This window comes from Dendrobates tinctorius, unplaced genomic scaffold (assembly GCF_039654945.1).
Source record: "Dendrobates tinctorius isolate UK_male_01 unplaced genomic scaffold, ASM3965494v1 ptg000062l, whole genome shotgun sequence".
Classification (NCBI taxonomy): domain Eukaryota; kingdom Metazoa; phylum Chordata; class Amphibia; order Anura; family Dendrobatidae; genus Dendrobates; species Dendrobates tinctorius.
Genome location: NW_027361730.1, coordinates 13,947,303 through 13,970,953, shown reverse-complemented (window position 1 = coordinate 13,970,953; position 23,651 = coordinate 13,947,303). Strand labels below are relative to the sequence as shown.

Below are 23,651 nucleotides of genomic sequence, written 5' to 3'. Positions count from 1 at the left end.
CCTGAAGTTACAATAGTAAATGGTTCTGGGATAACCATGTACCGTAATCTGTGAATATTGCAACCTGAGACCATATCTATATGGAAAAATCTAGATTCTCCTTGTGGAGGAGAGCTCCAAGTAGATATAAGGAGCCGGCATTCATAGGAGATGAAAAAAAAAAACAAAAAAACCCAAGTTCAAATCACTCCACCCTTCTGCCCCACTGAAAATAAAACAAAAAATACACATTTGTTATCGCCGCTTTCACAAATATCTGATACATTAAAATATAAACTAACCCAATCAGCGTAACGAGAAAAAAAATCGAAACACCAGAATTACTTTTTTTGGGCTACCGCAACACTGCAATAGAATGTAGTGAGAGGCGATCGAAACATGGTATCTACCCCAAAATGGTATCAGTAAAAATGTCTGCTCAGGGCGCAAATAAGCCATCACAAAGCACTGTATGTCGAAAAATGACAATGTGCCGGGCGTCAGAAAATGGCAGAAAAATCAAAATTATTTATTTATTTAATTTATTTACTTTTACAAATTTCCAAACTTTTTTACACCACTTTAAAAAAAAGAAAAGAAAAAAAAAGCCCTGTGCATATTTAGTATCTGCATAGTCGTATTGACCTGGAGAAACCTATTGCCAGGTCAGTTTTACCGTATGGGTCAAAAAAAAAACTGTTGTGTAATTGCACTTTTTTTTTTTTTTTGCAAAATTAAAAAAAAAAAAGAAGTTATGGCTCTTGGAACAAGGGGAGGAAAAAAGTGGAAAAATTGTCCAGGTGTGAAGGGGTTAAAATCGCCCCCAAAATGTTTAAAATACTTTTGGTTTTTTTTTGGTTTTTTTTGCTTACTCTGGTAAATTTCTAGAAGCATGTAATGTGCCATGAGGTTTATTATAGCAATTACTCATTCTTGTCTATTATTTTTTCACACTGGTTTGTCTTCTGTCTTTGTTAGGACGCTTCTTCTATCAACGGTTGGTTGAGTTCATGTCAAGGTAAAACCGTAATGAGTGACATACTTAAAGGGAATGTGTGATCAGAAAATTAATTATTGTTTAAATCATATTTTTGTGTTACGTATATTTTGTTTTAAATGTTGACTTTTTTTTTCTTTTTTTACAGATTTTACATTAAGAATAAAAATTGCAATTTTCATAGTGGCCACTGGGGCTTTTTTAGACTTTAATGGGAACATGTCATCAGGTTTGACTGATATGAGATACGGCCACCGCCTTTCATGCCTGATATGCAGCGTTCTATATACAGTACATCTGCCCCCAACCCGACCTGAAAGACAAGAAAAAGAGCTTTTATTATATTCCCCTGCGGTTTTGTTCTGGCACCTCCCTTCTTCTTACGATCGCCGCCCACTAGCTTGCTTCCTGTGGATGACGCATCCCTACGTCATCCACTCAGTCTCCCAGGCATCGCGCTCCTGCGCAGGCGTACTTCTCTGTCTTGACGAAAGCAGAGCAAAGTACTGCAGTGCGCAGGGAAAGGTGAAAGAGTCCTGGCGCCTGCACACTTCAGTACTTTACTCTGCACTAGTCAGGGTAAAGAAGTACGCCTGCGCAGGAGCGCACTGCAGAGGATACTGAGTGGATGACGTGGGACACATCAACCACACGAACAGAAGGAAAACAGCAACAAGAAGGGCGGCGCCAGACCAAGACCAAAGACCTCTCTCGGACCAGATCGCATGTGATTATTCTAAAAGGTCTTTTCCTTTTCTTGCAGGTCGGGTTGTGGGCGTAATAGAATGCTGTATATCAGGCCTGAAAGGTGGTGGCCGTGTCTCATAGCGGTCAAACCTGGTGACAGGCTTGCTTTAAAGTCTAAAAAAAATCCCCAGTGCTCACTATGAAAATTGCAGTTTTTATTTTTGATACAAAGATTGTAAAAAAAAAAAAATACAAACAAAAAGAACACCTGTCCATTATTTCGGGAACTAATGCATATACTTTAGCCACAGTGGTCAGATCCGGACCCTATCTTTTGTATTGGATGAGCCTGTGCAAAGGCCATTGTGTAGGAATGGGGATCAGGGTCAGCTGTCATATCCTCTCTTGTAATTGATGAATCTCTGTTATCAGCTTTGCAGGTCATTGTACCTGCCTCTGGTGATAAGACTTGCTGTACACTTCCTGAAAGAACAGGAAGTACAAAATAAGGAGTCTAAAAAAAAGCCCCAGTGGCCAGAGCAAAAACTGCAGAATTACTTAATTATGTTGTTTTTACCGTATCTATTTATATAATTGCCTTGTAATGTTTTAATTTCCTGTTCTATCTAGATGTCACCGTATCCCAGAATTCCAAGCGGAGGAAGTTCACAGACCGCCATATTGGGACACCCAAGTGATGGGTGTCTCGATATGGAAACTGCTGCTGATACCAACCTATTGTGCGGTACCACCAGTGGAACACCATCGCACCACACACACACACTGTATACGCCATACGCACCACACACTCACACACACACACACTCACTCAGCCTCTTGCGCTGTACCACCAGCGGAAAACCGTTGCACTCTTTATGCGCAAATTCCGCACAGGCGCAATGAATCATTCAGCTGATCCCGGCAGCAGATGCGCGACGTTTTTACAAGCAGAGGAAGCCGGTCACATTAAAGGGGTTTTCCCATGAACGAAAGTTCATTTTAAAAATTGTCTGTGTCTGACCATGTACGGAGCAAACCACATCTCCTGGGCAGAGGAGGAAGCAAAAAACAATACTGACATTACAGCAGGGGATCACAGAGGATTCTGTTGTGATTGAGTCACCGTAGGAGGCAAAAACAGAAATGCTAGCTAAGTCCAGAAAACCAGAGAAGTTGGCAGCTATCGGATTGCAGACCCCTGAACCTATCAACACAATTAGCAGTAGCCGTGGGGGGTTCCTACGATGCCCTAGACCCCTCGATCACAGCCGGAGAATTAAATAGGCCTAAAGAAAGAAAGGGGAAATCTAAACTGCCCCAGAGCAGACCCCAAAGCAATAGGCAGCCCCCAACATATAATGGCGGTGAAGCAAGATGAAAATACTAACACAGACAGAAAGATAGACAGAGCAAAGAGGGGCCCAAGCTAACTACATAGGAAAGGACAGGAAGGCTGCTGTCTGCAATCCGTGAAAAACCCTATGAAAATAAGAGCCAACAAACTGGCAGTGAAAAAGGCCCTGAAGACGCTAGGCTTCAAAAAACTATGTCAGCACTCAGGAATATACTGAAGACAGAGCTACAGGCAAAAGGAGATTCAGCTCACCCCAGCAGAGGATGGCAGAATACTGAAAAGCAAGGAAAACAAAAAACAAAACAAAAAGGCTAACAGCCAAAACAGAAAACTTAGCTTTAGGAGCAGGAATCAGACTGGTGTCCTAGGAGTCCACAGAGAAATCACCCGCAGGGCAGAAGGGCGTCGGCAGCCTTATATCCAGTCTGTGACTCCACTCAGCCAGTCATCCTCATTAGACTCAGGTGCCTGATAATCAGGCTCATTACCTTCCTTCACCAGAATAGGGAGTTCACCAGAATCCAGTGACGAAGGGGAAAATGAACTCACAACAGGATTCATTTTGTGAGGTAAAATATTTCACTGACTGTTTTTAAACAATATTTTACCTCACAAAATGTATCCTCTGCAATCTCCTGCTGTAATGTCAGTATTGTCTTTTGCTTCCTCCCCTGCCCAGGAGCTGTGGTATGTTCTGTACACGGTCAGACACAGGGGGAGACAGCTCAAAAGGAACAGAACATGAGGGGAGAACACAGCACAGGAAGGAGAGAGACAACAGACAAGGGGGATAGCACATGAGAGGTAGACAGGTCAAAGAAGAGAGCACAGACGGGAGAAATCAGCACATGGAGAAAGAGTGGATAGGTGGGTGAGCACATGGGGGAGGGAGATTCTGAACGCTGCAAAGCCTGCCCCCATCATGACATTACCGCCCTCCCGATGCGATAGCATCGGGCCTCCATCTAGTATATAAAACAGTAAAATAATTCAATAATTTTGCAATTTTAACACTGGCCACTGCGGTGTTTTTTTTTGTTTTTTTTTTAAGACTCCCTATTTTTTACTTCATGATCTTTCAGGAAGATCGTAACAAAAAATAAGGTAATTTTCTAATGATTCAATTTTTTTAACATACTGTATGCATTTCCTGTATTTTTATGTGATAAATGACGTGATTGTGCTTGTGACCTGCAAGTGTCCAGAGGAATATTTTAACAGTTCCAACAACGTGGAATCTGTCTGAAGGATCAACTCTTCAAAGCTGGTTACCTGGGCATGTAGGTCATAGAAAGTTGAACAAACTGATACCTTGATATCTGCAATTTGCTAAGTTATTGTAAAGAAATGTACTTTTTTTTATGTAAATTAGCTGTTAAGATCTCTAAGTGGGAAAAAGATCTTCCCAAGAGTTTGCCTTCAGAGCTTATTTTAATCCTTAGCGACATTATATATATTTATATTGATCCCCTGTCTGCATGTGGGCGGTCATGTTTGTTCATGAAGTATCGGTCACGCATAGATTGCCGCTTGCCTCGCCTCTGCATTTCTATGGGTATTGGCTCCAATGTCCTTTTTTTTGAGGCTAGGCAGTGCTTGCAGAGAAGGAAGTTAAAGCCAGTGTCCACAGAAGAGCAAAACCCTGCGCAGAAGCGAGGATGGTGGTGATCTACGCACTCCCAAACTTCATAAACGTCTTACATGCAGCTAGAGGATCAATCTATACACAGGGACTTTGCTAAGCATTAAAATGTCAGGGAGATCTATAGAAGAAAGAGACAGCATCTTTAGGTCTTTTTCAAGCGTCCAATTCAGGTGAAAAAACTTCAAGGTTCCATTTCTTCTGCCATAGAGGCAATGTTTTGACCAGTCATAGATCTTTTTCAAGCATATACTGGTTGAAACGACAAAGGGTTTCTTGAACTTTCCAGTTGTATTTAAATTTCTTTATTGTGGCAGTGGCCCTATGCGTGCATATATACTAGCTCATGAGGATGCAATTCAACTGTGGAGGAAAATAATGGGTCCAACAAAAGTGTTCAAGGCCCGGATTACAGCACCCGAAACTATCCGAGGTCATTTGGGTTTGACGGACACACGTAACACAACTCACGGCTCAGGTAAGACTGCAGCTTATGTTCCAAAGGACACCTGAAATAACGAGCCTGCATAGATTGACATGATGTTATAATATATATATATATATATATATATATATATACATGAAGATATTATGGATAATGTGCCTACAATCTCCCCTAACACATATAGTCGCATGTCAACTTGCATGAGGATGAATAATGGGGACTTGGTACCCGTAAGGTCTCTGCCCCTAGCGATCATACATTTATTACGAATGCTGGGTATAAATATCCTTTAAAGGGAAAACAACGTTAGCATTTGGTGGGAGGTTTGACCTCTGTTGCCTTTACCATTTCTGAGAACAGAGGGCACCAAATCCCCTTAGTAAGTCAGAAAGCATGAGGAACCCCTGGGATTTATGGGAACAGAATTGGAAAAGCATACTTCCAGAAAGGTCAACTTTTAAAACGAGTTGGGCATCATAGAGAAGTGTTCGCCTAACTTCACTTGCTTGACAGGTAGTTCCATATTTGCTTATGGGGAGAAACCTGTCACTCAAGTCATGCCAGGTTGGGAGACGTTGGAGAAGAGCCTGTTCTCCCTGTGGCCAACCAATTCTTCAAATGATGTTCTCTCTCGAACACTATAGCATTTTGGCGTAAAACATGAGCCCGACAGGATTTCATGCTGTCTGTGGTTCGAATAGTATGAAACTCATAGTAGATCCTCTTTAAATATATATTTTTTGCTTTCTGAATAGTGGACACTGAAGTCAGTCAGAATTTTTTCATTTTGCCCTAGAAAGAGGTGTTTATAAATTAGTCAGAGAACAGTAGACCTTAAAATGAACACTAAGTTGAAAGATGGACAAAATATTCTTCCATGTTTTTCCTTTACTTGCCACCTCATTTGTATTCTATATTTCCATATGATTTCTTTCCCCTGAAATAGACTCAGTGGAGTCTGCCTGCAGAGAAATCTCCTTCTTCTTCCCGGAATTTGACGTTACGCGCTGGTATGAAGAGCAGGAGCCTTTATATCGTGCCGGACCTATATGCTATGATGAAGAGACACTTGAACACAGACTTGTGGGAAAGTGAGCTGGGCACTTGGACTAGTGTGCTGCTTGTGGTCCAAAGCTAAAGTGGTCTGCGAATTGTTTGTTACACTGAAGGAAGAAGTCACCACACTCACAAGTGGAAGAACGGAAAGAAGAACGATAGCCCAAAACCTCGAACTCTACTTCATGCAGCCAGAATGGAACAGAGCCATGAAAATATAAATGATCTCTTCACAGTTTCTTTTTTCTTTTTTGGTAAATGCTTTATGAATATCAACGGAATGAATATTTCTGGAGCTTATATATCAATAAGTTTTGGGCAACCTTCACTATTGCTAACATATTGACTTGTACATGGTGTTTATAGACCATCCTGTACATTGTTTGTAAGGTTATATGGGCAAGTGACTATTGAACACGTCCAATACAAGGTTAAGAAATTCAGATTTAATATTGGCACATTGATTACAAAGATGTCGTGAAAAATGATATCCAAAGTGAAAAGGTGGCCTTTGGCACTCTAAAAGGTTCTGGGAATGTTAGAAGGTAACTGGATGCAGCAGTACGTGGAGTATTACACGATCCCTGAAAATGTAGCCTTTGGATGTTGCACAAGTGGGGTCTTGTCTGACAGTGTAATCTCTCAAATTAATTACACCAGAAAGATTTATAATTCATTGATTTGACCAACTCCTACAGTTATTGCTGTAAATCCAGCGTTAATTACCAAGCGGTTAAAGAAAAGTATATAAGATTTACTAAAAAACAAGAAAAAACTAGAAAACTTTCCTTATGAAATGCAGTGTTTTATAATCCTAATGGTGACCACACATGCTAAATGTCTTCTAAACCGGACAATTTCAGCAGGACCATTGATTCTCTAATGTGTACAAGGCGGTTATGATTCTCCTTCAATGGAGGATAGGGAAAGAAGAGCTGTCAATGTTGGATTTTAATCTGCCCAAACAGTTCTTCATCCCGGACACAAGACGCTGCCCTTAGTGTATACCAGCACATACAACACTGGTTTTAGCTACAAAATACAATTTCTCAGCTCTTAACTTTTGTGGCTATGCTAAATAGGAAGTCATATAAATGGGATTTATGATAATGGATGTGCACATTTTGACAAATAAGTTGATAATTCAATTAAAAGGGTTATGCAAGAATATGATAAAATGGCCCCCGTCACATAATTCTAACAGCAGTTTATTCTAGTCACGTGTTAGGACAGGCTGCAGAAACTAGGCTCCCGAAATATGTGTCTCTGACAGAAGCAGAATCATAAGCACATATACCGGAAGAAGATTTATGGTATTTTTTCCCCTGTCACACACTTCTCCTCAGCTCATGATGTCTGTTTTCTTACGATATGGCACCTCTGTCAGTTGAGACCTAGGTCTTAGAAACTGTGTTTCTTCATACTGCAGCCCATCCTGACTCGTGACTAGAATAGGCTGCTTCATGCATTATGTGAAGGGGCAGCCATTTTAATACATTCCTGGAGAATCCCTTTAAGGCGCATTTGTTCTACACAACTGATCAGTGGTAGTTGAATAACCTGTTTACACAGGCCGACCATGCATCTAATGTGCACAGCACGATCAGTAATCACTCTGTACATACTGGCTATCATTGTAAACTGGACGTGTGTAGCTGAGAACAATGTGCTGCCGAGAATGATGATGATTTTTTTTTTTTAAAACAAGTTTAAAAATCATTTTAGCCAATGAACAAACGCTTTGCTCATTCATCAGCTGACTATAAGCATGTTGAGACTGCTGAAGTATTGTGAAACGCGTGGTCCTATGAAAGCTGACAGTCACCTTTGATTGGCCATATATAGGAGATAGGACAGCTGTTCTTTCACATACACCATAGACAAGTATTGAACCTGTCAAGACGTGCATGGTATCTCAATAGAAGGATATAGATAAATAGTTGCCAGACGTCACTTATTTCCAGCAGACACAATGACAGGTTGTAATCCAAGACAAACTCCATTGGAATGTAAAAAAAATTGTGTCATACAATTCGCATGACCTGCTTTAGTATATTTCTAAAGTGTATGATCCCTACTCCTGAATAATAATTTGTGGGTTTTTTTGCTTTAACCATTGCAACTTCACCAGCAAAATATGTTTGTTTCTGAAATCACATCCCCAGCGACCCTATAACACAGTATAAACAGACCAATATGTTTGCATCTGAAGTGACTATATTTTTATAGCCATTGTCCCCCACTGTTTATTGAGGTTGGTCCCTGCTGGTCTGCTTTTCATCCACTTGTTAATCTGCGACCTCCACAATCAAGGGAGCAACGTATTCCGAGTGTCGGATTCCAAAGGAAAAGTTAGGTGCTTGAGGCCGGGACAAGACAACCTAGAGGGAAATGACCAATACAGGCTTAGGTTAGGATCACTGGTTTATTAAATGGCAGCAAAGCCTTTCTCTCACCCAGTTATGGAAATTTTGCATTGGGCTCAATCATGGAAAGTCTTTTATTTAGTGATTGAAAAGCACTTAGAGGAACTTCTCATTTGAAAAAAAAAATCTGCGTTTATGATCTAGCCGCCTTAGAATAGGGTGATAATATCAGATCGGTGAAGTACTGACACCTGGCACCCCACCGATCAATTACGATGAGCCTCAGGATGTAAACCGTGTGACTGAGCAGTGCAGTAGTGTGAATGGAGCTCAGGTGCAGTACCCAAGAGCGACCACTAAATAATGTGACTAGGGGTGCAGTACCCAAGATCGGCCACTAAATAATGTGACTGGGGGTGCAGTACCCAAGATCGGCCACTAAATAATGTGACTGGGGGTGCAGTACCCAAGATCGGCCACTAAATAATGTGACTGGGGGTGCAGTACCCAAGATGGGCCACTAAATAATGTGACTAGGGGTGCAGTACCCAAGAGCGGCTACTAATTAGCATCATCCGGGCCTATTATTAGCAGCAGGACAAGATGCACGTGTTATTGTTCTTTTTTTGGTTTTTTTTTGGAGAGATTGTGTCTACTACATATTAAACATATTGCTGTCATATTGATGTGAGCATCAATAGTACACTGCTCAAACAAATAAAGGGGACACTCAAATAACACATCCTAGATCTGAATGAATGAAATATTCTCACTGAATACTTTGTTCTGTACAAAGTCGAATGTGCTGACAACAAAGTCACACAAAAATCATCAATGGAAATCAAATCTATTAACCAATGGAGGCCTGGATTTGGAGTCATACACAAAATTAAAGTGAAATGTAATGTCCTTAAAGCAAGTCAAAATGAGGCTCAGTATTGTGTGTGGCCTCCACGTGCCTGTATGAGTTCCCTACTGTACAACGCCTGGGCATGCTCCTGATGAGGCGGCGGATGGTCTCCTGAGGGATCTCCTCCCAGACCTGGACTAAAGAATCCACCAACTCCTGGACAGTCTGTGGTGCTACGTGATGTTGGTGGATGGAGAGAGACATGATGTCCCAGATGTGCTCAATCGGATTCAGGTCGGGGAACGGACGGGCCAGTCCATAGCTTCAATGCCTTCATCATACAGGAACTGCTGACACACTCCAGCCACATGAGGTCTGGCATTGTCCTGCATTAGGAAGAACCCAGGGCTAACTGCACCAGCATATGGTCTCACAAGGGGTCTGAGGATCTCATCTCGGTACCTAATGGCAATCAGGCTACCTCTGGCGAGCAGATGGAGGGCTGTGCGGCCCTCCAAAGAAATGCCACCCCACACCATTACTGACCCACTGCCAAACTTGTCATGCTGAAGGATGTTGCAGGCAGCACATCGCTCTCCACGGCATCTCCAGACTCTGTCACATCTGTCATACGTGCTCAGTGTGAACCTGCTTTCATCTGTGAAGAGCACAGGGCGCCAGTGTCGAATTTGCCAATCCTGGTGTTCTGTGGCAAATGCCAAGCGTCCTGCACGGTGTTGGGCTGTGAGCACAACCATTTGTGGACGTCGGGCCCTCGGACCATCATCATGGAGTCTGTTTCTAACCGTTTGTGCAGACACATGTACATTTGTGGCCTGCTGGAGGTCATTTTGCAGGGCTCTGGCAGTCCTCCTCCTGTTCCTCCTTGCACAAAGGCGAAGGTAGCCATCCTGCTGCTAAGTTGTTGCCCTCCTACGGCCCCCTCCACGTCTCCTGGTGTACCAGCCTGTCTCCTGGTAGCGCCTCCATCCTCTGGACACTACGCTGGCAAACACAGCAAACCTTCTTGCCACAGCTTGCACTGATGTGCCATCCTGGATGAGCTGCACTACATGAGCCACTTGTGTGGGTTGTAGAGTCCATCTCATGCTACCACGAGTGTGAAAGCACAACCAACATTCAAAAGTGACCAAAACATCAGCCAGAAAGCATTGGTACTGAGATGTGGTCTGTGGACCCCACCTGCAGAACCACTCCTTTCTTGAGTGTGTTTTGATAATTGCCAATAATTTCCATCTGTTGTCTATTCCATTTGCACAATAGCATGCGGAATTGATTGTCAATCAGTATTGCTTACTAAGTGGACAGTTTGATTTCACAGAAGTTTGATTTACTTGGATTTATATTCTGTTGTTTAAGTGTTCCCTTTATTTTTTTGAGCAGTGTATAATGCTGCTATGTGCTGACATTGTGACTTCTGTATACACCTACAGTTAGGATAAGTTCACACTGGGCGTTTTTGCTGCTTTTTTTCTGCAGCAAAACCTGATTTCTTGGCAGGAAAGAAGCTGTGGCAGAAACATAGGTTTAGGTGCGTTTTTGGTGCATTTTTTGTGTCTCTTTGTCCACGCTAAATTCCATGCCTTTTCTTTAGAAAAACGCTGAAAATAATGTTACCTGCGTTTTCGCAGCGTTTTTTCAACACCAATTCAAGCCAATGGGTGAAAAACACTGCAAAAACGCTGAAAAAAGTGACATACTCTATGTCCAAAAAAAATAACACAGCAAAGCACAAAATCCCGATGACACAAAAAACCAATGTGTGTGCATGAGATTTCTGAAATCTCATAGGCTTTGTTGGTACTGTAAAAAGCAGGTGAAAATTAGCATAAAAAAGCAGCAAAAACGCAGAGTGTGAACACACCCTTAAAGGGGTTTTCCAGTGTCAGAATATGGATGGGCTATCATTATGATAAGTCATAAGTATTAGAACAGCAGGGGTCTCACTCTCGGCACCTTCACCGATCAGCTATTTGAAAGGGTGTCACTATTTGTGTGATTGGTGCAGCGTCTTCATTGTTTCCTTAGAAGTGGTGCTGCAGGGTGTTATAACAGTGTGGCAATAACTAGGCAGGTGGCATGATGTACACACTGAAGAGCCTGCAGAGCTCACACTACCACTGTGGCCCCTTCCTTGACTTTAAAGTGAATTTGGAGTCTCACTGTTACCTTTTCAGGACTGTAGGCCCCAGGTCCTGGCTTCTGTGTGGTATCACCAGGCAGGGAATTCCTGGCGGTCATACTGTATTGAGGAGGTTTGTATTTGTATGTTATTGGATCAACCACACGATATGTTCCTGGACCTGGTGTCTAAAAGAAATACAGGGCCAGAGAATGACATTAACATGGGTTAACTGAAACCTGTTTATGTGTTAATAGAACAGATACTCACTTTTTGCAAATCTTCATGGAAGCTTCCGATTTTGCTCCTTCCAGTCATGGAGTAGTTTGGTGCTGATGATCTATTAACAATTCTTGGTCCCAGCACTGATGGAAGCAGGTATGCTGCTGGACCTGGGGAGATACAACAAGTGACCTGTGCTAACCTAGAATTACTGTATATATGCTGTATAATAGAGGCAATGGAAAGCATATAGAAAAAGAGATGGCAATGTTTTATAGTTAGAGAGGTAGTGAGCAGAGATGGGCGAATCCGAATACCTACTGTTTGGGGCACGGACACCGAAAACGGACTTCACTAGGAAGTCCATGTTACTGTTTGAGTTTGGCCCCTGAACACTAGGTGTTTGTCGCGATGTCATGTGCATAACAGCGCGGCAAACACTGCTTCTGATCGGCAGTAAAATCATTACCGCCAGTCAGACAGCCGCTGTTCCCACGCTGTGAAATGAGAGCGTGAGCCCACAACTGTGATCATAGGTATAAAGTTTACCTCCAGTCACTGGCGTAGGCTGATGGGACTACTGCTCCTATCAGCATACGCCTGCTGCCGCTAATAACAGTGAGAGCAGGAGCGGTTGATAGGAGTAGTCCTCAGCTGGCACCTGCCCTGTAAATAAATATAACAAAAAAAAGCGTGGGTTACCCTGTATTTTTGATAACCAGCCAGGCAAAACTGCAACCTTCAGTTCTCAGCATTGATTATCTAAAACAGAGGTGTCCCCATACTGTTTTTTTTAATTATTTTTGACAACCAGCCTTGCTAAAGCAGACATGGATATTGCCCTCCCCCCAGCCTAAAAATAGCAGCCCGCAGCTGCCCTGAAAAGGCACATCTATTAGATGCGCCAAATCTGGTGCTTTGCCTGGCTCTTCCCCCTTGCCCTGTAGTGGTGGCAAGTGGGGTTAATATTTGTGGGGTTGATGTCACCTTTGTATTGTCAGGTGACATCAAGCCCACTGATTTGTAATAGAGAGGCGTCTATAAGACACCTATTCATTGCTAATCCTATAGTTGTATGGTAGATAAACACACAGCCAGAATAAAGTCTTATTTAAAATAAAAACAAAACACACACTTTTTCCTTTTTTATTTAAAAATAACAGCGCCTTTCCTGGGCGGCTGTGGGCTGCTTCTTTGGCCGCTTACCAGCCTGAGAATACCGGCCCTCAACTGTCAGCTTTAGCAAGGCTGGTTGTCAAAAATTAGGGGGGACGCCACGCTGTTTTTTGTTTATTTAAATAACAAGCCTTACTAACGCTGACAGCTGAGGGTCGCAGCTCCCAGCTGAGTTTTGCCTGGCCACGCCGTTTTTTTTTTTTAAATTAATAATCTGTAATGAAGAAGCATAGATTTATGCTGCAGTAATCCTGGCTATATTAGATGGGCCAGACATCATGCTGCTTATGGTTCGGGCTATTTGAAACGGCCAAGAACTGTAAGCGAAGGTTTCACTACATAAGCTATTGCCTTGATGTGAGCATGCCTAAGAAATGTGAACTTACAAAGTATATACCAAAGATTTCTATTTTGCACAAAATGTGACTTGATAATACAGATATGTTGGTGCCCTGCACGTTTACCTGGAGTTTGGTCATTGTTGAATGTCTTAGTTCTTGCTCCTAATGAATAAATTGGTTGTGATCGATAGGCAGACTTGCCAGCACGCTCAGGAGAGTAGGTGCCTATGTGGAGACACAGGAAGAAGTGTTAATATAATAACATTGAGAATAAAATAAAACATTCCTGTGCTTTCTATTCCAATTTACCTTATTTTGTATATCGATTAAGGCTAAATATTGGCTCTCAGACGATTTGTGTGATCAGGATCCAATTTGCAGTAATTTAAAGGGGTTGTCCCAATAACAAAGTACCGGTACATTTTAATTAATAGAATTGGATGTGTAAAAAAAAAAAAAAAAGTTCCTCTGCTGAGATAATCTTATAAATGTACTGTGTAATTCTACACTCACAATGGCGTACACCATGTCCCTGTATGGTCAGACACAGCCATTACACAGTACACAGCAGGGGAACATGTATAAAATTATCTCAGCACAGGAACATTTTATTAAAACACATCCAATTGTGCAACTTCTTATTATTCCAAGATCTATTGATTAAAATGTTGATTTAAATTAAAGGGGTTTTCCCACAAAGTGAAAGATAATCTAGATGCCCGGTCGCTGAGTTTAATTGGTTTAATATGTCTAAAAATGCTCCCAAATACATGTAGAACACTAGTGCTCATCCCATACCAAGTGCTCCCTAGCTGTATACAACTCACTGTGTGGGAGTCCTACATTTGGTGTATACGCCAGTAAAAGCTGTTGGTGTATACTTAAAATAGATGTAGTTAGAACAGACAAAATGCCAAACACATTAATAGGAGAAAACGGCGGACATGAATAAGAATGTACCGCCATATTAGTATATATTCCACTCCATATACATAATATCAAAGGAGAAAAAAAGGAGTCACGGATTCCAATATTATAAAAATTATATAATCTTTTTATTAAATCACAGTCAATATTGATAGAGTACAAAATGCATCAAAGCAAAAACATGTATAGGACATACAATAGATGCGGGTAAGTAACCCATGCATAAACACCCATAGGGTTAACAACAATGTGAGCCATTACAGCGGCAACCTTACTGAGGGGAAATAGTAATACGCGATATCCAAAAGTTGCTCCCAAATAAGGGAAATGGCCCTGTCACAAGTAAGCGCTTACCGCGGGGGATATGCACGGGCACCCAAAGAGAGGATATACAGCCCCCGACGCCTGTTTTGTGTCCGTCCTGTATATCCTCTCTTTGGGTGCCTGTGCATATGTCCCGTGGTAAGAGCTTACTTGTGACAGGGCCATTTCCCTTATTTGGGATCGACCTTTGATTGCTATGTCCGGCGTATTACTATTTCCCCTCAGTAGGGTTGCCGCTGTACGTGGCTCACATTGTTGTTAACCCTATGGGTATGGGTGTTTATGCATGGGTTACTTACCCTCATCTATTGTATGTCCTATACATGTTTTTGCTTTGATACTTTTTGTACTCTGTATTGACTGTGATTTAATAAAAAGATTATATAATTTTTAAAATATTGGAATCCGTTACTCCTTTTGTTCTCCTTTGATATTAAAATGTAGCATATGATGAACCTCTTCCTAAGGCCTCCTTCACACGTCCCTTTTTACCAGTACGTTCGGCATCTGTTTTCTTTTTCACTCATACAGCACGTACCCATTTTAACCTATGGTGCTATGTTTTTACACTGAATATTTGTCCGTGTGAAACTCACGGAGACATGTCCGCAGCACGGATAGCAAGGGCCAATACAGGTCTATGAAAAACACGCACAGGATACAGATGGCATTAGTATACAGTCTGTGTTTAACATGGAAAGTATTGGAGAAACTTTGTAATTTCTTTCTTTCTTTTTTCTATACCGGAAAAACACTGATTGCAAAACGGGACATACAGATGACACACTGATGGTAAAAATGGACACTGATGGAGAAAACGGACACGCAGATGACACACTGATGGTAATAATGGACACATGGATGACAAGCTGATGGTAAAAAGGGACACACAGAAGACACACTGATAGTAAAAACAAACATACTGATGGTAAAAAATGGACACAGATGACACACTGATGGTAAAAATGGACACTGATGGAGAAAACGGACACGCAGATGACACACTGATGGTAAAAAATGGACAGATGACATACTGGTGAAAGCGGACACTCGGATGACATACTTATGGTAAAAAAGGGACACATGGATTACACACAGATGGTAAAATCAGGACACACTGATGGTAAAAAATGGACACAGATGACGCACTGATGGTAAAAACGGACACTGATGGGGAAAATGGACACGCAGATGACACACTGATGGTAATAATGGACACATGGATGACAAGCTGATGGTAAAAAGGGACACACAGAAGACACACTGATAGTAAAAACAAACACACTGATGGTAAAAAATGGACACAGATGACATACTAGTGAAAGCGGACACTCGGATGACATACTTATGGTAAAAAAGGGACACATGGATTACACACAGATGGTTAAGAAGGGACACACGGATGTCACACTGATGGTAAAAAAGGGACACATGGATGACACGACGATGGTAAAATCAGGACACACAATTGACACACTGATGGTAAAAAACGGACACACAGATGACACACTGATGGTAAAAAATGGACATAGATGACACACTGATGGTAAGAAGGAACACGCGGATTACACATAGATGGTAAAAAGAGACACCGATGACACACTGATGTGTTGTGAGTTCATTTTCCCCTTCACCATTGAGGTCTGATGAACTCCCTCTTCTGGTGAAGGAAGGTAGTGAGGCTGATTACCAAGCACCTGAGCAGGATGATGATGACTGGGTGACTGGAATTGCTGACTGGATATAAGGCAGCCGACGCCCTTCTGCCTTGCTGGTGATTTTTCAGAGGGATTCTAGGAGACCAGTCTGTTTCCTGCTCCTCAAAAGCTAAGTTTTCTGCTCTGCTTTTTGCATTTGTGTTTTGGTTTTGTTTTGCCTTGTTTTTCTGGATTTCTGCCATTCCCTGCTGGGGTGAGCTGAATTCCTTTTTGCTCTGTCTTCAGAAAATACCTGAGTACTGATATAGTCTTTTTGAAGCCTAGCGTCTTCAGGGCTTTTTTCCCTATCAGTCTGTTGGCTCTTGTTTTGATAGGGTTTTGGCGGATTGCAGACAGCAGCTTTTCTATCCTGTCCTATTTAGTTAGCTTGGGCCCCATCATTTGCTCAGCCTATCTTTCTATCTGTGTGAGTGTTTTTTCATCTTGCTTCACCGTCATTATATGTTGGGGGCTGCTTATTGCTTTGGGGTCTGCTCTGGGGCAGTTTAGATTTCCCTTTCTGTCTTTAGGCTATTTAGTTCTCCGGCTGTGGTCGAGGGGTCTAGGGCACCGTAGGAACCCCCCACGGCTACTGCTAGTTGTTGTTGATAGGTTCAGGGGTCTGCAATCCGATAGCTGCCAACTTCTCTGGTTTTCTGGACTTAGCTAGTATTTCTGTTTTTGCCTCCTACGGTGACTCATTCATAACACTGATGGTTAAGAAGGGACACCGATGACACACTGATGGTAAAAAGGGACACACACATCACACACTGATGGTAAAAAGGGACACACGGATCACACAATGATGGTAAGAAGGGACACACAGATGACACTGATGGTAAGAAGGGACACAGAGATGGTAAGAAGGGACACACAGATGACACACTGATAGTAAGAAGGGACACACAGATGACACACTGATGGTAAGAAGGGACACACAGATGACACCGGTACAGTTTTTTTCATAAACCTGTTATATACTCACGTGTGAAGGAGGCCTAAGGTATACAGCTGACATAGTCATCACAGAGGCTAAATACACAACCAGGTTGAGTATAGGTTGGAAGTACGGATTTCGCTTAAAATGGATGTCGGAGCATTTAAAAAAGAGGAGCAGCAAATGTTCAAAATAAAATATGCAGCACTAGTCTCTTATGTTCCACCTGCCAATCCAGCAGGGAAGATTTGACGGCCAGCGATGACATGCCACATGAGCATGTAACTGCTGTAGCCATTTAGTGGCCTCAATAGTCACATGCTGTGCAGAACATGAGCAGTGAGGTCCCTGACTGACGACCATGGCCATGGGCTGGTGCAGCACATTAGCACTGGAAGCCTGTACACATAGACCAGCATGGGACCACCAGAAAATCTGTGCTAAATCAGCAAGCGATTAAAGAGGTAAGTATGTTTTCTTTTGCCATTGTAGAACGTGCTGCCAAGACAAAAAGTTTTGATCATTGCCCAGAGCGCACGCCACTCCTGTTTATGGGCCATGTCTGGTATTGCAGGTCAGCCCCATTCACACACCCTTTCTTTTTTTAATCTTGTACACAACCCTAAAGTAGAAATCATATTGTACACTACAAGAACACTGTTTTCTGTAGCCAAAGACATTTATCATATCGATCTGCAAACAGATGAGAGATAGTTTGGCTGTGACAGAAAGGAACAATACTAAGTAGCACTATAGCATGCAAACATGAAATATGAAAACTGAATGGCATTACTGCAAATATGAAAAATTGAGAATGCACAGCGAATAAATTGGCCAATTCATGTGTACCCGGCAGCCACGATAAGGCGATTCTCATTGCCAGGACCTAATGCTAATCCTCTCTTAGACTGAAGTCTTCATCTTTATGGGAACCTAATGTGAATATTTCATATTTCATGTTTGCATGCTATGGCGCTACAGAGTGCTACTTTTTGTTTGACTGTATATGGGTTGGTGACTCTAGGTAAGAACCTGTTAACACCTAACTTATGTTTGGATACGATGGTCAGTTTTTTTATATTTGTATTAAATAGCCTTCTGACTAAGCACTCTGCCCCTTAACCTCAGGCGTTTTTAATTGCAGCAGGATCCTACCCCTCTACAGAGATATTGACTTCAGTCTAAGAGAGGATTGGCATTAGGTCCTGGCAACGAGAATCTCCTTATCGTGGCTGCCGGGTACACATGAATTGGCCAATTTATGTGCTAAGCATTCTCAATTTTTCATATTTCTAGTGCAGTAATGCAATTCAATTTTCATATTTCATGTTTGCCTGCTATGGCACTGCAGAGTGCTGCCTTTTGTTTGATTGTATAGGAGTTGGTGACTCTAGGTAAGCACCTGTTCACACCTAATTTATGTTTGGATGTGACAGTCAGTTTTTTGATATTTAGAAAGGAACAATAGGGCACATTTACTAATAGTGTCAGAAACAACGGCCAAAAATTAGACCAAATGCCACAAATACATAACATGGCTCACACTGGATAATACATTATTAATCACTCCTGTCTAACTTTAGGCCACTTCTTGGCTAGTTTACATAGACCAAATTTTGGTGTAAAATTTTAGCACAATTTGAGGCATCTTGAGTTATGTCCCTTTCCCATTAAACCAGCACCTTGTGAGCGAGGCATAAACTACATCTAAAATGCCTAGCATAAGTAAAATCAAGTGACATAATATATAACTTCACCCTGCCGAGGCTGCTGGTGATAATACCTTGTAGTAGGGGTATATGTAGATGCCACTCTATCAAGCTGTCCAGGGCACGAGTCCATCTGACCTATACTGCTCTGTAGGAAACTCACCAGCAGTGCTCAAAATGGACTTTAAATTTTAAGCATGCGCCTTATTTTGGGGGGGATGGAGGGGGGTGAGGCACCCTCTCTAAACACATTACTGTACAAATTCTGAACCTCTATTAAATCAGTCACTATTTTGGGCAGAGTCTATACCTGGTCCTGGAGTATTGAACATATTGAGATCCCTGGGTCTGCCATAGAGAGAATACGCAGGTGTGCCATCTTTTCCCCTCATGGTGATGTTAGCTGGCACCAAGTACCCTGGGCCCGGAGAACAGTCATCAACAAACTTGAAGCGCCGACTTCCAAAGCTGTATGCCGGTGCTCGATATTTACACGGATCATGCTGTACAAAGCCTGTAGGGTAAAAATAGGGGGTACATAACATTCTGAAGACAAGGAACAGGGAGGTTTTCCCACAAAAAACATTTATCACCTACTCACAGTATAGGTGATAAATGTGTGATCAATGAAGGTCTGACTGTTGGGAACCCCTGGTCGCAAGAATTAGGGTCCCAAATTCCCCACTGTGAATGCGGCAGTAGCGTGTCCTTACATTGATGTCGATACATTTTGCAATGTACTATACAATGGATAAATGCCATAATAAACTAACATGCTGGCCTGATATTTATTATGTACCAAGTAACTCTCTCAGGTAATAAGAGGGAAATGATACATCAGCCACAAATGCTAGGGCGTACCCACCAGAAATGTAGCCCGGGTGGCCCCTGTAGGCAGATTCTATCCCCTAGAGCAGGGATCCCCAACCTGTGGCTCGCGGGCCCATATTGTGTGGCTCGCGGCTCTCTGCCAACTTGGTGCATTAGCGCCAGGTTTCGCAAACAGCTAAGAACAGGCTTCTCTGTCCACCACGTATAAACCTTAAAATAAAAGATTGTGTAGGAAAAGGATCAACCTACCCATAAGCTGCAAAAATTATTTTTTAACCAGTTCAAAACTGGATCATTTCCCATTGTTCTTGACCAAGCACATTTTGTTTTGTTTTTTTTTGCACATGTGGATTAAAAAACTTGTACAGTAATTTTTGCGTTTTTTTTTTTCGTGATCCATGGGTCTTCATTTTTATTTCACCGTCATATTCTCTCTTTTTATCTCTGCTATTAGGCGATATTGGTGGGAAAATTGGCATTGCCCACATTTACCAAAAGTTAAAGGGGTTCTCCACTACTTTCATATTGATGCTATATCCTTGGATAGGACATAGGCCGGGGTCACACGTGAGTGTGATGCGAGAAAATCGCGCAAGTCTCTCGCCTCAATACCTGGCACTGCCGCCGGCACTCGGGACCGGAGTGTGTGGCTACATGTATTTCTATGCAGCCGCACGCTCTGGCCGAGTGCCAGTGGCAGTGCAGGGTATTGATGCACGAGTTTCTCGCAGGTCTGACTCCGGCCATACAGTGCGAGTCTGAAGCTCAGTACTCTCACCGATGAGCTATTGTCAGCTGTATCGATGGCCAGGTATAAACAATGTGCAACTACACTATTACAGCTTCCTTGACAGGCAATCATTGGGCTCAGTGGCTTGTGGCATCTACAATGGTTGAGTCGCTGAGCCTAGTGATTGGTTACAGTGGTTTTGTGCGTTGAAGTCGTGACGTCACCGATGCGGCTTGGACTGGAACAATGCTGGAAATGCATCTCTGGACCTGGGAAGGGTGAGTAACACCCGTGTTTGTATTCTGCAAGTCTCCGATTAAATACAACTTTATCCCAATAAAACCTTTAAATCAGGCCTGCTTCTCACCCCATTTTTGCAACCTAACTTGCAAATGGATTTAAAAGTTGATACAAATGGTTAACATACATATCACACAGCAACTAAGACATTATTGCGGAGTACAATGCATAAAAAGGCGAAAATACATTGATAAGGATGGCCCTATGTATTCTCGGCCTGATTGTTATAATACCCCATATACACAGCAGGAATTTACCTGTGTTCCCCGGCAATGCGTACTTAGGTCCTGGGCTGCTGTATAAAGCTGCAATTGGGCCCCGTGGCCTGTGTGGTCTCCAAGGGCCGATCTGCACCTCAGTAGTCATTATGGACTAATGCTGGATTGCCACAACCATACACAGGGATGGAGTACGGCTGGAAAAGAGAATAGAGAGAGAGTAAAAGACACGTCACTCACCTCGCTAACCTACCACCCTCTATAATACACATTGCCATTACCGAGGGACTAGCGTTATAACAGGTATCATTCCACCAGTATGATCTGGCACACGTCTATTCCCATTTTCTTTCATGCTGGTGGTACACACCGTATTAGGGCTCATTCAGAGATCCCTATTTTATAGATAGCATCTGTGATAGTCTATGGGGCCATTTACATGTCCGTGATTTTTCACAGCCCGACCCATCCACGGAAGACATGTCTGATATTGATCCAAGGGTTGGATCAAAATCGATAATGCAAGTCTATAGGTCCGTAAAAAAAAACAGACTGCACACAGATGCCATTAGAGTGCGGTCCAATTTTCACCAACTGTCACATTGGAGAAGGTGGAGAAACTATATTTAACCTAAATTAAATTATTAAAATAAAATTGGTGGACCACGTCCCTAATGTGTGGATTTTTCGGTACTGAGAGCACTGTAACTCAATAGTTATGTTGGTGGAGTGTCGCCGGTATGCACCATCTTACTTGCACCAGGGACAGCCACCACAATGGTTAAGACCTAAAACACAAGCCCCCTCCCCTCTATCTGACACGTTTCGCCACTAATTTGGCTTCATCAGAAGGTAAGGGGCTTATAGTGCATTCTGCTGTTGATGCCTATAAGGGAATTTCCCTTTAATGTATTATGGCTGTTGCAGCAAGAACTATCCCGGTTTCATCATTATTATTATTATTGCTGATAATATTCTCTACCATACGTACAGTGGCCCCAGATGATTAGTATACATAGTGTATAGGGATATAGGAATACCTCTACAAAGGGGACATTCATGAAAACCGGCCAACAGAGTAACTGCCTTTGTTGCCTATAGCAACCAATGACAGGGCAGCTTTCACTTCCCGATACCCTTTTTATAAATGAAAGCCTGGCTGTGATTGGTTGATATGGGCAACAAAAACAGTTTTCTTACTACACAGTTTTTTGGCCCACATTTATTAACACTGATGTACTGTGCCACACTGTAAAAAAACAAATTGGCATAGAAGGAGTCCAAAAAAAGTCAGCAATGATCAGGCAACACTTTGGCACAATGCAAATTTTATATGTACTTATGCAGAAAACTGCAGATTAAGTGGCCCTGGTGGAGGTTTATGCTATTTTCTGGCCCAAGTATTACCGTAAATTGGTTTTCCTCTGCTTGGGCATTCCCTTGTTAAATGCTGTAGCCCCCCCCCCCCATGTAGGGAAAAAATAAATTATCCTCACCTCCCACAAGGACACTGTTCCAGCACTGCAACCCATCAGCAGCTACTGACAGACTGCAGCGCTGATGGGGCGTAACAATGTCACACAATCGATGGCAGAGCTAGCGCTGATATTATTTAAAAGGATTAAAGATACAAAATAAAAGCCTAAGTAAGAACATACTAATGGTAATGAAGACTGTAACTGTATATAATACATGTATACACAATAAATCTGCAGATTTGCACATAGTAACAGTCAAAATGATGTCTCATATAAACAAGAACATTTTTATTAATTCAAATAACAAGGTTTCCCCCAAAAACTGGAGACACAAAACAGCCACATATAGTAATGGGCGTACATAAAAATATGTATAGTGAATAATATCCATGGTTTGCAGGCTGAAGTACAAATAATATAATATGCAAAAGTGCTGAGTAAAAATATGCACACAAACTATTGGTACATACTGTATCAATGGCGGCCGTGTGTCTGGCAATGTAAAAGTATTGCTGAACTTGTCTGTGAAAGAGCTACATGTGCCTGTAAATAGTTTGGGGTGGGGGTGAATTCCTGCTGACAGATTACCTTTAGGAAGGGGCTGTCCAACTAAGGGACAACTCTAACAGTAGGGCCAGAAAATAGGACACAATGTCCTGGATGACTTTAGTTTATTCTGACACCTTACTCCCCCATCTCACACTTTCAGAAATCCAATTTTTTTAAGAGGCTTGCATCTTTTAATAAATTATGCAAACTCCACTCCAATTATTATTTGTTTTTGTAGACTGGCATATGAAGCGCGAGTCATAATAAATGTAGGCTGTTGTATTTTGGTTTGTGGTGGGATTTTTTTTTGTAATTTCTGCGGCAAAATTATAGTGGTTTTTTTCCTGTAAAAACAAATTATCCCCTATCCATTAGGTAGGTAACTAGTGATGAGCAAATGTCCTTGGATACGGTGTAATCTGAGCATGCTTGTGTGCTAACCGAGCGTCGTCGGCATGCTCGAATAATATGTTTGAGTCCCCACGGCTGCATGTCTCGCGGCCGTCTAACAATAAGGCAATCCCTGCATGTGTTGCGGCTGTCTAACATCCAGGAGACATGCAGCCACGGGAACTCGAACATATTATTCGAGCACGCTGAAGACACTCGGTTAGCACACGAGCATGCTCAGATAACACCTTATCCCAGCACCTTCGCTCATCACTTATAACTTATTGATCTGGGGTGTCC

At 42.2% G+C, this 23,651-nt stretch overlaps 2 protein-coding genes across 8 annotated transcripts in view; one reads left to right on the top strand and one right to left on the bottom strand.

The window, feature by feature from the left end:
* The window catches only part of NME6 (NME/NM23 nucleoside diphosphate kinase 6), a 55,269-nt gene extending 48,874 nt beyond the window's left edge, over positions 1-6,395 (top strand). For all 3 annotated transcript variants that reach the window (XM_073579302.1, XM_073579303.1, XM_073579304.1), the window contains 3 exons: positions 958-997; positions 4,977-5,137; positions 6,051-6,395. In XM_073579302.1, the coding sequence (XP_073435403.1) occupies positions 958-997; positions 4,977-5,137; positions 6,051-6,199 (350 nt within the window). In that variant the 3' untranslated portion in view covers positions 6,200-6,395. The remainder of the gene's footprint in view (positions 1-957; positions 998-4,976; positions 5,138-6,050) is intronic.
* Positions 6,396-6,586: 191 nt separating this feature from the next.
* Positions 6,587-23,651, bottom strand: part of CIMAP1B (ciliary microtubule associated protein 1B) — a 166,274-nt gene continuing 149,209 nt past the window's right edge. For all 5 annotated transcript variants that reach the window (XM_073579299.1, XM_073579300.1, XM_073579298.1 and 2 more), the window contains exons 2-7: positions 20,974-21,131; positions 19,166-19,369; positions 13,382-13,483; positions 11,790-11,911; positions 11,567-11,707; positions 6,587-8,541 (exon numbers count right to left, since the gene is read on the bottom strand). In XM_073579299.1, the coding sequence (XP_073435400.1) occupies positions 8,449-8,541; positions 11,567-11,707; positions 11,790-11,911; positions 13,382-13,483; positions 19,166-19,369; positions 20,974-21,082 (771 nt within the window). In that variant the 5' untranslated portion in view covers positions 21,083-21,131 and the 3' untranslated portion in view covers positions 6,587-8,448. The remainder of the gene's footprint in view (positions 8,542-11,566; positions 11,708-11,789; positions 11,912-13,381; positions 13,484-19,165; positions 19,370-20,973; positions 21,132-23,651) is intronic.